This window comes from Anthonomus grandis, chromosome 2 (genome assembly GCF_022605725.1).
Source record: "Anthonomus grandis grandis chromosome 2, icAntGran1.3, whole genome shotgun sequence".
Taxonomy (NCBI): Eukaryota; Metazoa; Arthropoda; class Insecta; order Coleoptera; family Curculionidae; genus Anthonomus; species Anthonomus grandis.
This window is the reverse complement of record NC_065547.1, coordinates 38,749,328-38,766,373: the sequence shown is the minus strand read 5'-3', so window position 1 is coordinate 38,766,373 and position 17,046 is coordinate 38,749,328. Positions and strand designations below refer to the sequence as shown.

Genomic DNA, 17,046 nt, shown 5'->3' with positions numbered 1-17,046 from the left:
TTAGATTAGTTCGGTTTATATGTAATACTTAAAACCACGGACGACGAATTCAGGTTTACTTGGTGTTTACTTGGTGTTTACCTAGCTTATATTTATCTATCTAGCTAAAAAGCTGAGCTCCTTGCATTAATTTTTAGTTAGTTGAGTTCTTCCTGAGTTCAGGCAGCTGGTAAAAAAGTACGCTGTTCTTCAGGCAGTTCAATTAAATTTTCCATTTTTCCTGATGGTTCTTCTAAATGTAAATGCTCTTTGATACGATTTGAAGCAACTTCCTCAATATAATTAGGTGAGTAATAAACTAGCGGTATTACACCTACAATATATATCACGTTTTCAAGCACATAATGAGTATAATAAGTTTCCATCTAATAAGCTTATGTTCCTTTCCGCTTGTCGTTACTTTCATCCTGTTCAACCTTGCATGCAAATCACGTCCTCCGAGTGGCAGCAATCCGTATATTGCATCACTTAATCGCATACATTATGTCGGTTGCATTAAAATCGATAATTTAGCATTAATCTCCTTATAACATCTTACTGTTGGAGGTTTTTTAGTGCAAAATTATGATTGTTAAAAGTGGAAAAAAAAATTTAATTGATTTTTGCAATTTATTGGTGTTTATAAATTAACTGATCAAACATTAAAAATCAAATAAAGTTAGAACTATTCTGATGGTACAACTTGCATTGGTTTTGATCAGAAGCCCAATGTTTAACCAGGATTTTTTGGCTCTCATGATATGGCCTATAAATATCTTAGTTTTCTCTTTTTAGTGATGTTTAATAACTCTTTTCCCTTTCAATTCTTCTCAATATCTGTTCATTTGTAACTCGGTAAATTCATGAAATACAAAGCATCCGGCGATATACATATATTTAAAAAACGTCGATCCTTTTCTCAGTTATCGGGTCGAGAGTCTAGCCTTTATAACTGCATAGTAATACACCGAAGATATAACACCTGACCATGCCAATTCTGAATTCCAAGCTCAAGTCAAGACTGGTGAAGAACTGCTGCTCTATTCTAGAACATATCTCCGGCTTTGGGTCGGACAGCAAGTTGATTATGGTGCCAAGATATTTGACGAATGATACCTCTATTATTTTATTGATCAAAAACATTTCGGTGATATGTACTTTGGAGAAAACGATTAATTTGATCTTCTCTATAAGTGTTCATGTCACGAATTCTATAACAAAAGTTGGATGATTCACTTCCAGGGAGGGATGGCAAGAAATGTAAATACTAGCATTCCCATTTCGTGTCCCTTAACTGCGCACGTAACATAAAAGTAATTTCTCAGAGAACGAGAGAAGGGAGACTTATTACGCTGAGTCCGATTTTTTGTCTCGTTAGCATAGGCCAAGCACGAAGAGAATCATCCTACTTTAGTTATAGAATTCATGGTTTATGTGTAGTCCGAATCGTTTACTTTATTGTGTAATCTGGTTCATCATTTTTTGCAAGAGTGATTTGCTATCTACTCAGTAAATACTAAATAGGAGCAGAGCCATAAATGTACCCCCTGCGGTACTCTCTTCCTTATTGACCCGGCATCCGAAGTCCCCTTGTCTTTTCTCACCTCCGTAGTTTCGTTTCAGTAGAGCTGTGCTATGATTTTAATGTCTTTCTTATTAATCACGGTTGCTAATATCTCTAACATCTTCTGATGTCTGACGCAATTAAATGATTTATGATAGTCAATGAGATAAGCGTATACAACTATGTTCATATCCCTACATTTGCATGTTCAGGAAGTACTAAGTTCACTCTGTTATTCGAATTACGTGTTACTTATTTGTTCTTTGTATTTTTTATAAGTCAATGTATGAATTATTCTTAGAAATATTTTGAGGACGTCGGACATCAGACTAAATATGCGGTAGTCATCACACTGAGAGGAGTTTGGCTTTTTTGGAATCGCCACGAAGGTAGATTTGAGCTATTAATTGGGAAGGGGTTATCGTGTACATTAGATGGTTTTGAATAATTCAAGCTCTAGGTTTCTGAGATAATATTAAGCACCTCTGCAGGAACTTTGCAGGAACTTTGTCTGGTCCTGTGACTTTTCTGATTTTTTATTACATGAATGACTTTACTCCTTGCAATATTAGGCTCCTTTTTACTATCATCATCCGCCTCCGTGGGAGACTCTGGACGATAATCATCGAAGAGTTCCTCTATGTAATAAACTTAAGTTTTTTAAATTTTTATTTGTTCCGATCGCATTTATGATCTCAATGAATGATCATAATTAATGCTTTTCATACCAATACAAAATGTATAATAACATTCCGAAACCTGGCTAAGGCCTTTGATACTGTGCCACACAGCATCTTGCTAAAACACTTAGCAGCTAAATGAATAGGAGGAATTCCATTAAATTTATTTATTTGTATCGAAAATCGGTACGAGCAAGTTAAGATAGGCGAGGTTTACAGCAGCGAAATTTCAGTGTACCATAGGGAATCGTTCTTAGTAAATTATCCTATATTAATATATTATTGTTTGATATATGTATGTGAGTAGATTTTTTCCCTGATGTTGTATATTTTCGTGAAATAAAGAGATTATTTATTTAATATTATTATCTTATTATTCGCATTTCTGAGGACTTCCACCCATGTCAGCTCTTTAACTTCTCAACTTCTCCGACATCTAGAACTTCTTTACTTTTTTTTTCATCGCAGTCCTGTTTATCTCCTTATACTTCAGAGGTAATCCCTTATACTTCCTTGTCTCCGCCATGAGTTCTATAATTCCTGTTATCGATTCCTGCCTCTTTTTATTTTTCTTAAACCCAATGTCCTATTTCTGAACTTTCTTTATTTCATCTCACGTATTCTGTGTCGAGTTGTTCTGGTGTAGCGATTTTTTGTCAATTAAAACTTGGCGTTCTTGTTTCGAATTCTGCGTCATTAAATTTCTCCCAATCTATTTGTTTATTTAAAGTGTTGTTCCGTTATATGTTTTTACAGATTATACTGAAAATATTGGAAAAGAAAAAAATTATACTGATTACCAAACTTCACAAGCCGATCACCTCGAGAGTTTCACTCACCGAGACGGAAAGCTTTGCCTTCTGCATCACATCCAACTTAAGTATTAAGATCTATGACCCTGACTATCTTAATTTCACCCTTTTTAGTGAGTTCATCCACCTTACAATAAAATTCTTTAATGTGTGCATCTGACTTGTCATTGGTTGTCTAAAGTTTCATCAGTATGATTCGATCATTGAAAGGTAGATACTTCACAATGGGCCTCTATATCTCGTCTCTGGTCTTTTAAAGCAACTTGAACATTTTCTTGGTAAACTTTTAACTTATCTTTTTTTACATATGTTTTTAAATGATTTCTAGGTCCTACGTTGTTAAGATAAACAGAAGTAGGTAAAAGTAGGGTAGACCGGGGATAAAAGTACCATTTCTAGTAAAAATTGGTTTTAAAAAACTTTGAGAGGTCACTTTTTTTTCATTTTTGGTTCCTGTGGTAACTGTAACCTTAAGTCAATAAACTGGCTTGCCACCAAAATCTAAAGTGAAGAAAAACACTGGTATTATCAGTTTTTTTGGATTCTGGTAAATGGCACTTTTTACCCCATGCATGGGGTAGTAAGTCATGGGGTAAGTTGTGCCGTGATAGAATAGAATAGAAACTACGTAAGTAAGGCTGCTTTTAATACGTTTAAGTAAAAGTAAGAAGTGAACTACATTTTTAAAAGGTAAACAACTGAACAAGGAACTGTTAAAGAACGAAACACTTAGTTAGTCCATATCACTGTCACACTTGAGGCAGATAAACCATTTTGAATCACCCGTAATACATTTGTCGTAAGCCTACTCTTTGCAGGTTCCACATTGTATCCATTCCTCTGAAGGTAACCTCTGTGAATATGAATCGCAACATATTAGGCAAACGCAGTCATCCTCCGAATCGGTTGAGGAATTCGAGTCTTGATTCTTCTTGCTTGAGTAAACCCTTCTTTTAACTTGCTTTGCCTTTTGTTTAACTTGTTTAATTGTTGCTGTTCCTGCTCTAGGGCGTCCTTCTCGGGAGTGTCTGTGAGCACAGCGGTATATCTACTTTTTCTGCCCTTTGTCGCTCCTGTTCAAGGTCCTGCTTTGGGAAGGGGTTTTACTATGTGTGGAGAAAATGTTTTCATTCCTAGCAGATTATCAATGTTAGATGGTCCAGCAGTTGGATTTTCGGCATATATTTCGTTTATATTTTTTTTACATTCTTTATTTTGCGGTTGGTCATTTTCATTAAAGGCAGGATATTGACTATTTTCATTGGATTGTTGAGAAGATTCATCAAAAATAAGTCTTTGAAGATTTTCATTGACGACTTGTGGTTCATTCTCAAGAAGTTGGTTGTCCTGATTGTCATTTCCGTTAGGGGAAACTGGTCGATCTGTGACATATGCTGGAGCAAAATCAATGTCTGAGAATACGTCCCGATTATAAGGAAAAATGGCACTCTTTTTAAAAGAATTTATAATATTGTTAGGACACATCGCTAGGGGGTAAGCTGAATTACCAATTGATGGAATATCATAAATTTTAATATTCTTTCCGGCATTACTTCTCATCCAGGCATCTTGGGCAGGAGATAGGTATTTCTTGAACGGGCCATATACACCCACATCTAATGGCTGCAGCCGATGCGAGCAGTGGGGCGGAAACGATAATAAAACAATGCCATTATATTTCGCCAAATTTAACACTGATATAGCTTAATGCGAAATATGGTTATCTAACAACAGAAGAACTGGTGATTGCTTTGTCGGTTTAACATGTTTAATGAAATGCCTCATGAACAAATCTTCTGTCATCCATCCGGATAAATTTGCTGTACCAATACAGTCGGGTGGTCCACCCCGAATAAAATATTCTTTATAATTCTTTAGGGGAAATAAAAACATAGGTGGTATACAAAGCCCACTTACAGAAACTGCTGTTGTAAGTGTTACATTTGTACCCCTTTCGCCTGAAGTAAGAGCACCGACTTGCCTTGACCCCTTCACTCCTACAATCTTTGGAGGTTTTAAGACTGTTGAAACTCCAGTTTCATCTGTATTCTATATGGAGGAAGCAGTGAATGAGTAGCGCTCCAAAACATTATTTAATTTATCGAAAAAATCGGTTACATTTTTCTTGTTAAAAGATGTTGCCCTTCCCAAACTAGTGGCCTCAGGTGTTCGAATAGAAAGTCGTTGGTTTCTTTTTAGAAACGCTGGAAACCAGTCAGCTCCTGCTTGTTTGTTTTGTCGCCATGAATCTGGCTGGAATATCTTTAATAAATTGGACTGCACACTCGTATGCTAGTCGACGCACTTCTTTTGGAATTAAACCGAAGTATATTTGTGCAGACTGTGTTAAATATTTACTAAGTGCTGTCTCTTCCTCATCATTAAAAACCCTACGTGCTGATCTTTATCCAAAGGTTGTGTCTGGATCGGTGTTGCGTCGCTAAATAAATCTATTCAAAAAGACTCCTTTGGCTACCGACCTTATGGACTGTCCATTTTGTGTAACAAGATCAGCTGCGCGATGCATTTCTTCTAAAGAAGTTTGCCCCCTCCCAGTTTTCCTGGCATAAGTCCGCATTCTGAAAAAAAATATTTAATTAATCATTCTGCATAGTGGGGTAAAAAGTGCCACATAGAACGTGTGTGGCACTTTAGACCCCAACTTGTTTTCTTCCAAAACTATTAATTATAACAAAAAAAACTATCTGAAAGATTTGACAGCACTGTATGAAAATAGAATCAATAAGGTATCAGAGCAAACTTACCTGGTTTAAATTCGATGAAAAATAGCTTCTTCCGAACAAAAAATATACTATGGCAAATTTTTACGTAGTAGGGCACAAAACGCAAAAAATGTCCATTCGCTTACACGGCTACTAGAACACTGAATGCATGGGCTCGTCTGGCGGCGGTATAGGACTGATCTTAGAATGTTAGTGTCGAGTGCATTTCGGTTAATTTAAAGAAATGGCGGCAAGTGGCACTTTCTCCCCGTGGCACTTTATCCCCGGTCTACCCTACCTAAGTTTAATATTTTGTATCCCTTAGTCTTTTTTGCTTAACGTACATAAATAAACCGAACTGCACATTTCTCGTTCTTGATATTAATAGTCATATAGACGTGAGACTTGGTCATGTATGTTACATTATTTTCATACAGAAATAAGAGTTAATAAAAGTTAAATTTATTTAATTAAATAAAACTGTCCTAAATCTTTAAAATAATTTGTATAATTATTAGAAAAATTTTAATTAAATTTTTTTCTTAATTTTACAGAAAAAAGAAGCAATAGCTTTAACTATCTCGAAGAAGTAACGAGAAAATGATGAAACTCCCTACAAAAACTAAAGATAACACTGGATAGTTTGAAACTAAAATATAAAATTATAGTTAATAAGCAAAACCAAAGTTCTATTCATCCATGCATTAGCATGAACCAATAACTAAATAAATATGACATGCCACCTGATTATTATTATTATAAACATTTGTGGGCAAATAAGTAAATTTGCATAAAATGCATTAATTCTGCTTGTTCCGTTCCGCCTCGCGTTCGTCCCAGTACCGCTACCATCGCAAAAGAAGTACAAGAAGAAAAACTTCAGCGATCTGACGAAACGGTAATTATAGTTATTACGAGCCGGTGCAGTTTATATAAAATGATCTGAAAAGTAGGTTTGTGTAGCAGAAACTGAAGCAAAGGGATATTTATACGTGTCCACCTACATAAGAAGGAAAAAACATAGCAGCAGGTAGGTGATGTCGTTTATTAGTTAGAAAAAACCTTGGAAATATATAATACAGGTAATGTATACGAACAGAGTCGTTAAGGTGTTCTGCTCTCATGTTTTTTTAAGCAGTTTTTATTCTTTGGTCTTGTCTAAAAAAGTTAACCAAGAAAAATAGATATAAATAACAAAATTGTGTTTATGTAGAAATAGTCTTGTATAAATTCTTGTCTTTTATCACGAGCAAAAAACACCACAAAAGGTGATCACTTTCTTCAACTTAAGCATTTGTTGGCAATTGTTAGTTTCTCAAAGATCTCGTAGTAAGTATAGTCCGTTTCCAATTGTTCAAAAATGCCTGGCCATTAAATTTCAGGTTTTAGTAGAGCTAGAATAACCCTTCTATGAATAATTGGTCAAGTCATATGATATCATCAAAGGTTGGCATTCCTGTACCCGATATCTGTTATCAGAATAGTGCAACTGTTCAACTAGAGGTGTGAAAATCGGAGACCTGGTAGTCGACGTCATTGTGTATTTGGTTAATTTTGTTCAACGCAATCGTAATATCATAGTCACAGTGGTAAGAACGCATTTCAGAAGAACGTACGGAAGATTCATTTCCAGTCCTACAATTCGACGAAGGCTGGCAGGTGCCAGTTTACGATTAAGAAGGCCTTTAAGACTGCCATGGCCTAATAGAGCACAGAAAGATGGCAGCTTAGTATGAAGCCGTATTCACAGGAACTGGCTCTTACCATAATGGACGAATGTTCTTTTTTTTCAGAGTTCCGATTTGGCTGATAAGTGACAGCGGTCGTGTAAGGGTATGGAGAGGTCCAGGACGTGTAGCACGTTTAGCCTTCTCTTAAGAAATCGTTCCTTACTAAGGAGGAACAGTTTTGTTATGGGGGCCATTATGCAAGGATATCGCACTTCACATATTTATATACGAGAAACGCTGACGGGAAGCATCTGCCTAGAAAATGTTATAAGGCTAATTGTTATACCAAATTTTGTTAAACGCAATCATAATATCATAGTCACAGTGGTAAGAATGAATTTCAGAAGAACGTGCGGAAGATTCATTTCCAGTCCTACAATTCAACGAAAGCTGGTACCATCTTGCAATCAAAAAGAACTTTAAGACTGCCATGGTCTAATAGAGCACAGAAAGATGGCAGCTTAGCATGGAGCCGTATTCACAGGAACTGGCTCTTACCCCAATAAACGAGTGCCCTTTTTTCAGAGTCCCGATTTGGCTGATAAGTGACAGCCATCGTGTAAGGGTATGGAGAGGTCCAGGACGTGTAGCACGTTTAGCCTTTCCTTAAGAAATCGTTCCTTACTAAGAAGGAACAGTTTTGTTATGGTGGCCATTATGCAAGGATATCGCACTTCACTTATTCATATACGAGAAACGCTGACGGGAAGCATCTGCCTAGAAAATGTTATAAGGCTACTTGTTATACCAAATTCATTTTTACGAATGACAACACTTATTCACATAGTACTAGACGGATCCAAAATCTGTTTGCTGAAGCCAATATCTAGCGAATGAACTGGCCAGCACAATCGCCGGACATGAATCCGATTGAGCATCTGTGCTTTCAAAAACCATATTAAGGAGGCCAAATACACCAGAAGCTGATTGTGTTGACACTGGAAGAGTGAACAATATTCCTCAAGAAGAGATCGATGATCTTATTCGCTCATTGCCAAGACCAGACAAACCGAGGCAGTCACACGGAATTTAAATGTTGTAATTTTTTTTCTTAAGTTGAGTTTTTGTTAAATTTGATTTTCGGCACTTAATTTGGTCTTTGTAGTTTTTTTCATCACCCAACACTTTTGGACCTGAAAAAAATTGAATAACCTGGTACAAAACTAACATATTTTATGATATGCACATAAACGCAAAAAAAATATTTTCTCTTTCGAAGTAATTTGGAGGGTCCAAGTTTTGACGCTCTGTGTAATTACTTTTTTCAGAAAGCTAAGGCACTTTTCAGGTATTTACATTGGGAAAGAAATAGATAAAGGCTTTTTATTTATCTTTAAAAAAAGTAGGTAAAATTTCGTATTGTTATTTCAGGTAATTGAAGAAGAACTAGACTTGAACTATCCTCATTTCAATTTTTTTTTCGAATCAATTAAATATAAAACCTCCCAAATGCAAAGTTGTTTTATTTTCGTCTAGGCAGTTGAGGGAGACTTACTTTAGATTTATTTTTGGCAGTTTTATTCATTTTTTATTATTTCGAGTCATTTAAAGGCATTTTTTATATTTTTAAAGTCATTTATTTATTTAAATGTCAGTTCATGTTTCATTGTAAAACGTCTCTTTTTTCTTTTAGTTACTTTAAAGAAAGGCAATATGAAAGCAAAATTTCTTAAACTAATTTAAATTAAAATTCAATGGGTTCAGAACTTCAGGTAATTGTTTATTTTAATTAATTTGTTCTTTCAAGCAGGTGACAAAAAGTCAGTTTTGTTTCATGAAAACATAAATTATTTCTTCCAAATTCAAGTTGAGCGATTTTTTTATCATTTTAGGTAGTTAAAATAATTCTTTACATGAATGAGACCCTGTTAATTATTGTCATTTTGGCAAAAAAGTTTTATTTAAGATCAAAGTTTGTATAGAATTTAGTTTTTTTGACACTTTCCTAAATATACGTACAGTCTGCTGTATATAAAGTAATTCACTTATTTCAATGGCAATTCTTATTTGTTTGTAAAAAATCTATTTTTCTTCCAGATGCTTAAAAAAGGAAATTAAGTCAAACAAATTATTCGTTCTTAATTTGTTGTTAAAAGAAATAAAGATTATTTAGTAGGTTTATTGCACGTCATAAAAAACTTTCCTATTCTTCTAAGCGGTCAAAAGCCTTAAATTGCCTAGATTCAAATGTATTTTACTTGTTTTTTTTATAGGAAGTTAAAACAAACATAACTAATATTGCTTCAATTCAAGATACTTCTTCATGCTTTTAGGAGAAAAAAGGTATTTTTATGTTTAACTCCAATAAATTGGAAAAAATAATCCAGTTCAATAACCTAACAATCTTAAAAATATTTATTTGTAACTTTATAAGGGTTATTAAGCTTAAGATTCTAATACTATAATAATATTGTAAACACCAAGAAACCAGCTGATTCTCCATAAATCCGGAATGACACAAGTGGTAGACCGCATAATTTCTAGACGGTTAAGCGAGAATATTCCCGAACAGCGTTTTGCCGAGTATATAAGGAGTCGCACCGCCGAAAGTAGTCAGTTGTCAGTTCAGTACAGTAAAGTTCGGAATAATGGCGCAAGATTTAAATAGTTGTGAATGATCGTATGTTCGTAATAAAGTATATCAATAAATTATTTGCTCATTGTCCTATTTTGTTAATTTTTTAAAATCAAATCGAGCTTAGAATAAGCACCAAAAGTTATATGGGAGTAAAAAATGACATGAAGGAAAAAATGGTATTTCAATATTTCTTAAAAACAACTATATTCTCCATATACACCTAAAGAATATTTTTTACACAGTTTCATATTAAATGATTTATTTTGAGTTTTTTTAAAAATGGCTTAGTAAGAGCCTGAAATAGTGTCACATTTAAACCCCCGAATGAAAATTTCCGATGAACAAATCTCCAAATTAAAAAAAAATTCCAAGGATTTTTATAATATTTTAACATGGGTTGGCTTGGGTTGAGTGAATTACAATTCGATAGTTCTTTTGCTCAAATAATTTAATTAAAAAAAAAACAAATATATTAAATGGGTCTACTATAGAATGGTGGGTCTATCTATGACTACTTTCTCAAATACATAATAAATGTTATTATCAAGCCATTAAGAGCGTAGTTTATAAATTATAAAAACCATTATAAATTCTAAGAACTTCTCACTCTATATTTGGAAAATTATGTTAAATGCAAAATATTGCTTACAAATATAATTATGTAGAATAATAAAAGCAACTAACAATGATTTATATATTTTGCCATGAACCCCTAGTTATTTTAATAATTACTTCTACTTATTTTCCCAATTTTAACGACATTTTTCTTTTTTTTTTCTTACTTACCTAGCAAAGAAAGTTCCAGGCTTAGCAGTCGAAAAGTACTTAACGTCTGAAATCCTTATAAGGCTTTGCGCTTGCGCCAGAGCTCCAGTAACAGACCTAGAAAAAAATTATATAATTAATAAATAAAAAAGAAAAAATTATATAATGATTAAAAACAGCAGTTTTAATTGATGTTTTCCTAAGCAGCCGACAAACTCATTTAATCTTCACATGCCATGAATGGAACTGAATATAAAACCGCTAATGGACTTCTTCGATCTTGATTAAATGATTTTTTATTAGGTGTAAACTTGCCATAATATATTAGTATTTTATACGGACGTCAAATCTGGTTTTTTCGCGTTGCAAATCGGGCGGTTCACTATGTCAAACTCTTTGTTCTTTTGTTGCACGGCTTTATGGTAATTTATTCCGATATATTATTGATTGTAGACAATCAACGGATTGATTGATTACGACGGATAAAGATCTAATGTTGGGTTTTATTAGTCTCAAAGCTATTATGGGCTATTAATATTTTTATTGTTTATGTCGGCAGGTTGCGCTAAATCATTTGAGAGATCTGTAGGAGATTTAAAAGGTGGTTTTGAATAAGCTAAGTAGATTTAATTTGCATTTGGGCCTTAGGGCTCTATAAGGAATTTTAAATACTTGCAGATAATGTTATTAATAAGGAATTCTTTCTTAATAGCTTTGTTTATTATTATGATCCTACTAGTGTAAATTAAGTGACACATGATCAATATAACCAAGATAGCGAACAGTTTAATCTTTCATTCAACCTGTTTCAATTGAAAGTAACCTATAAAGATAAATATACAAATACGTTCAGTACCCCATTCGACCTAAATAAAAGCCTGTTATCAATAAAGGCTTGAGTTTTATGTCATTTACATATACATAAAGTCATGTCAGTCAAGTATATGACATAATTGTCATATACTTAAAACAAGCGGAAAATGCAGCTACTAGAACCAATCAATTAAGAAAGACTTAAGTTTACAAAAGACTAAGAAAAATGAAAATTACCAAAAGACACAAAAGAACATGAAGATTTCAAAAATGCTCCGGCTCCGGCTGAATTGGTGCTTTTCATCCATGATCCATCCGTGTACCAGGCTGGAAATCACTTGGCTCTTTAACTTGGTTCGCCGACCATTCTTCCCTTGTCGGGATTTCGACTTGACTTTTAACCTTTTTTTGGATTTTGACTCTTTAACCTTAGGTTGCCACTTTCTGTAGTGCATTTGGATGTCAAAATTGGTATGTTCTTACACATCCTGAGAGCAATCGTCATATGGCCTTGTCCTAAGTGAACATTGCGCGACCCTCCGCTATCTCTCATCCTTTTGTACGCCGCCATGGCTTCCCTCTCAATCCAGACTGGGAGGTCCGGTAGCCCAAGAAGAATATTTAGTGGTGCCGCAGGTGTTGTTCTCATAGCTCCAGTAATTCCCAAGCAGGCCAGTCTTTGCAGTCTGGTCGGCTTTTGGGCGTTGGTGACCTTCAATACGGTTGACCACCATACCACGGATCCGTACAAGATCCTCGGTCGTATGACTGCGGTATAAAGCCACTAGCTTTATATTAAGTTATTCGCAAGAGTTGTGGAATACTTAGCATTCGACCTATCATCACCACTTTTAAAGATATCTAAATTCCTTGTCAGCTAAAAAGCGTTTAGTGATACTATTTTGCATCATTGACAAGAGTTGTATTTTTATGTATATTTGCTTTAGATATCTGACATTTAAAGGACACACGTGCTTAAAATATTTAGTGCAATTAAACAGCAAAACTATAAAAAAAGGTAATTAGCTTGAAAGCTCTGGAAAGCTGTTTGAGTTCCTTTGGATAATGAAAAATGCAATCTGCTCTCCATTCTTTATTTATATTTCTCCCTTTGAATCGCATATACATACATCTGCGAAATGCATAAAATATTCTCAAATGCATTTTTCAATTAGATCGAATAAAAAAGCACTTTTTTGATGAGTCGCTTTAATCAGCCGTATAGTCAAATTAATAATTGAAAAATGAGAATTTAATTTGCACTAATTGAACCTGATTGGTTAAATGCTTTTGTTTGGCCAAAGTCGAAGGTTTGTTTTTAAAAGCTTGATAATTCGAATTCCAAAAAATTATTATTAGTAATTGACCGGTTGGGCGGTATGGCATATAAAAATATATAAAAATTATTAGTTATACAAGTTTTAAATATCAAGTTACTAATATTAATTAATTGTCATCAACAATCACTAATATTAATTAATTGCTTAGGGTTGTCGTTTAATTAATACGTAAAAATAACCTAATTTTTAAATCGCCTAATAAAAGTCTAAAGGTGTAAATTATGCTTTATTATAAAAAAAATAATTTCATATTCAAGTTGCACCTATTTTATTGAGGTTTCTCTAAAAGGAGGCTCGTCTAATTAGATGTCGATTATCTATTAAAAAAGTTCGCCATAATTGACTAGAACAATAAAGAATTATTTATATCGTGCCATTGTTTATTTGTTTCAGTTTTTTTTTCAGTTCCTAAGACAAATTGGCAATTAGCTTGGTAACGAGATCAGCATGAATGACTAATTTATACAGTGTGATTAGTGTAGGTTTAAATGTCAATAATAATGGATAAAAAAAAATTAATTTTAGTTTATCAGCGTTTTTAGGTTCACCCTATTATATTCACTAATAAGCTTTTGAGGAAATTCACATGGCTTTCTATTTGATTGTTATGCATGTAAAATATCTTTAAAATTGGTACGTTACAACAATATTGACACCAAAATAACAAGCCATGCTGATGATGTGGTAACTGCGCAATCAGCTGATAAAGGTGGTCCGGGTATGAGCGCGCATTTACTTTTTCGGCGCGGTTTTTGAGATGTCAAACCATTTTTTCTAAATTTATGAGTCAAACTTTAAAATAAAAACATTATATACTTCCGAGATGAACATTAAATACATGATTGACTTATATAGAACTAGAAAATTTACTCTGAAAATCCACGCATTTTACACGTATGAAGTTAAGATATGTAGTTAACCCCTTACCGCATACTGTGCCAAATTTGGAACATGTTTTTTAAACTTAATTTTTTAACAGCCATTGTGGTTTTATGCCGCGACCGCAATTTGTCCCATATTTGGCACCTTCGCTTCTTTATTTTCAATTAATATTGTCGCCGCCTAGCGCTTATTTTGTGAATTAGGTCAGATCTTGTTTAGCCGCCGGCATCCACGTGTTACAACGTTTATTTACAAAGTTGGAGTGATCATAAAACACATACAAATCTTTTTTTTTTGTTTGTAAAATTATCTATGTTTTGGTAAGTATTCATTCATGTGATCTGGGTATAATTACGCCCTTCAATGCGTATAGTTGTCAATTTTTTGTCATTTATTTACCTGTGCCATATTTGACGCAACTCGCAGTAAAGGAAAAAATCATTTATTTTTTCAGATGGATCCAAAACGGTTTTACAGTACCAAAACTGTTGATATTCCACATCAAAGTGGTAGTGAAGATGAAAATTTGTCAGACGACAACCTTTATCAAAACAGATAACACTATTTTCTAAAGTTTTATTGGAAGAGTCCAAAGTGCCGAAGATTGTATATTGAGAGAGAAGTTTAGGATGTCATTATTTAGATTATTCTGATAGTGAAGATGATGTTCCGCTTTCAACCCTAACTGCAGCATGCAAGAAAAAGAAAACAAACAAGGTGGTTCTTGAATGGAAAAAAAAAACATATGAAGGTAGCTGAGGAAGACAAATTATTCAAACGAACTGAATCCTTAGGAATCGATATTTTCAATTTTGATGGTATTTTTGATTTTTTCAAGTTTTTTTTATTAATGAAATATTGGTGTATATAGCGGAACAGACTAATTTCTATGCTATCCAATGTAGGCCTGATAAACCAGCAAATATAAGCAAGGAAGAAGTAAATATTTTTATTGGAATTTGCATATACATGTCTGCCATCTACCAGAGCTTATTGGAGCAGTACCTTGGGTATTACTGCAATAACCTAAGCTATGACATAAAATAGATTTGAAGAAATAAAACGTTTTATTCACTTCAATGATAATACAAAGCAGCAACACAATCGTGATGAACCTGACTATAATAAGCTTTTCAGAATCCGTCCCTTTTCCCCAAGAAAGAAACTTGTTCCAAAAGAAAAACATCTTGCAGTTGACGAACAAATTATTCCTACAAAAGCCCGATCAACCCTAAAGCAATATAACCCGAAAAAAACTCATAAATGGGGTTACAAAGTATTTGTACTAAGTGGAGTATCAGGCTTCAGCTATGATTTTGATTTCTTTTCTGGACCAAGTAAGTTGCAGGCTCATCAACCAGATCTTGGAGCAAGTAGTAATGTGGTAGTAAAACTGACAGAGTCGGTTTCAAGGAATCAAAATTACAAAGTTTTTTTCTCAGCAAAGAGGGCATTTTGCCTCTTGGTAATGTTCGCAAAAATCGAATTCCAGATTTTAATTTTCTTAGGGAATCTGCAATGAAAAAAAAAGGATGGGGCACGGAAATAATGTGAGCCATCTTCCTGGGTGGTATGAAGATCGCCAGAGATGCAAAATGCAAAAAAATTGTAAGGGTAAAACCCAAATTACATGTGAAAAGTGTAATGTCAGGTTGTGTTTAAATAAAGATCGAAATTGTTTTCGCCGTTTTCATGTGGGATAATGAAATATTCTTAAGGTTTATATTTAGTTTAAATATTTTTTGGTGTATTTTTAATGTTTTTTTAATCACATATATTTTTGTCAACTTAAAATAAAAAATCATTCAGTAAAGGGCTGAAAGCAAATAATTATAGATAGCATATGTTTATTTAAAAAAACAAAAGTTACAGCATATGATAAAAAATGGCAAACAGTTTCATAGCAAGTAGGTAACTGACAATAAAACATAAATGTCATTATTATTGTTGAAGGTTTATACCTTTTTTTATCGGAGACAATTTGGATAAGTTGATCAGTAATTATTTATAATTGCTTGACATGAAGAACTTGAACTATAATGAGGAATTAAATTGTTTAATTGAGACCAACGGTGCAGTTTCTGCTTTGGAATTAAAATTCAATTTAGTTCTTTTTGATAACGTTCATTATTTTTTTATAAAAACTCGTACAGTCAAGACTACTGCTATCATAATAGATCTGCTTATGCCACATCCATTATAAACATCATGTATAATAATATAACAAACAGTATGTATAATAATATTTTGCCTGGGTGAGCTTTTATATTATAGTTATGTCGAGGTATCTTGTTCCTATTCTGTTTTAACAGATCTTCAAAAATTATTATGGAATCAAATAGGAATTCATCCATAATTTTTTCTTCATATTTTAACAAATTTTCCCTTGTTTTTCTGGGTCAGATCTTGTTTTTAGTGGACCTGACTACAAATATTTTGGCAAATTAGAGAACTATAATGATACAGTAATTTCAGATAATCGTTGGTATACCAAGGGACCTTTTTTGGATTTATTTCTTTATTTTCATAATTAGATTTGCATTATTTAAATATTAATTAAACATTGCAAAGAAATGTACAAAATTAAGGTGGTCCGGCGCTCTTGATAGAAGTGTGGTTATGTTGCACCGGACCATCTAGCTAGGTTGCCAAATTTCATTAGCGCGGTGCCAAAATATTAAGTAGAAAGTCAAGGCTGCAACTTATATTAGGAACTCAAAATCAAACCACTCAAAATTTCTAAGCTAGCTAATAAACTTCCATGGTTTTTCTCTTTAATGACCCTAAATTCTTAAACTCATCACTTCCTTAAATTTAAGAAATCTTAAAAGATAGTTATAATAACTTATCAATTTTGATATCAATATTTTTGACAGTAATCTCTATAAATGACTCAAAATCATACACCTAAAACAGACCAAGAAACTTACAATGCTTCTTTTTGACGATCCAACTTTTTTACACCGAGATCCCCATAAAATTAAGATGTGTTGAAAAATACTTACTATAATAAATGATAAAAAAAGTATTTTCCAACTCTTGTTCATAATTCATAAATTATACCTGAAAACTTTTGATAAATAGAGAACCTTCTTTAAAAAATGATGTTTTCTGAAGGAATACAGTAAAACCAAAAATGACACCAATAAACGCATCAAAGGAATTTACGATTCTCGCTTT

General features: G+C 33.4%; 1 protein-coding gene across 2 annotated transcripts in view; it reads right to left on the bottom strand.

Annotated features, from left to right (window-relative positions):
- Positions 1-17,046, bottom strand: part of LOC126746338 (GAS2-like protein pickled eggs) — a 223,629-nt gene that overhangs the window by 97,408 nt on the left and 109,175 nt on the right. For both annotated transcript variants that reach the window (XM_050454567.1, XM_050454559.1), the window contains exon 4: positions 10,853-10,948. In XM_050454567.1, the coding sequence (XP_050310524.1) occupies positions 10,853-10,948 (96 nt within the window). The remainder of the gene's footprint in view (positions 1-10,852; positions 10,949-17,046) is intronic.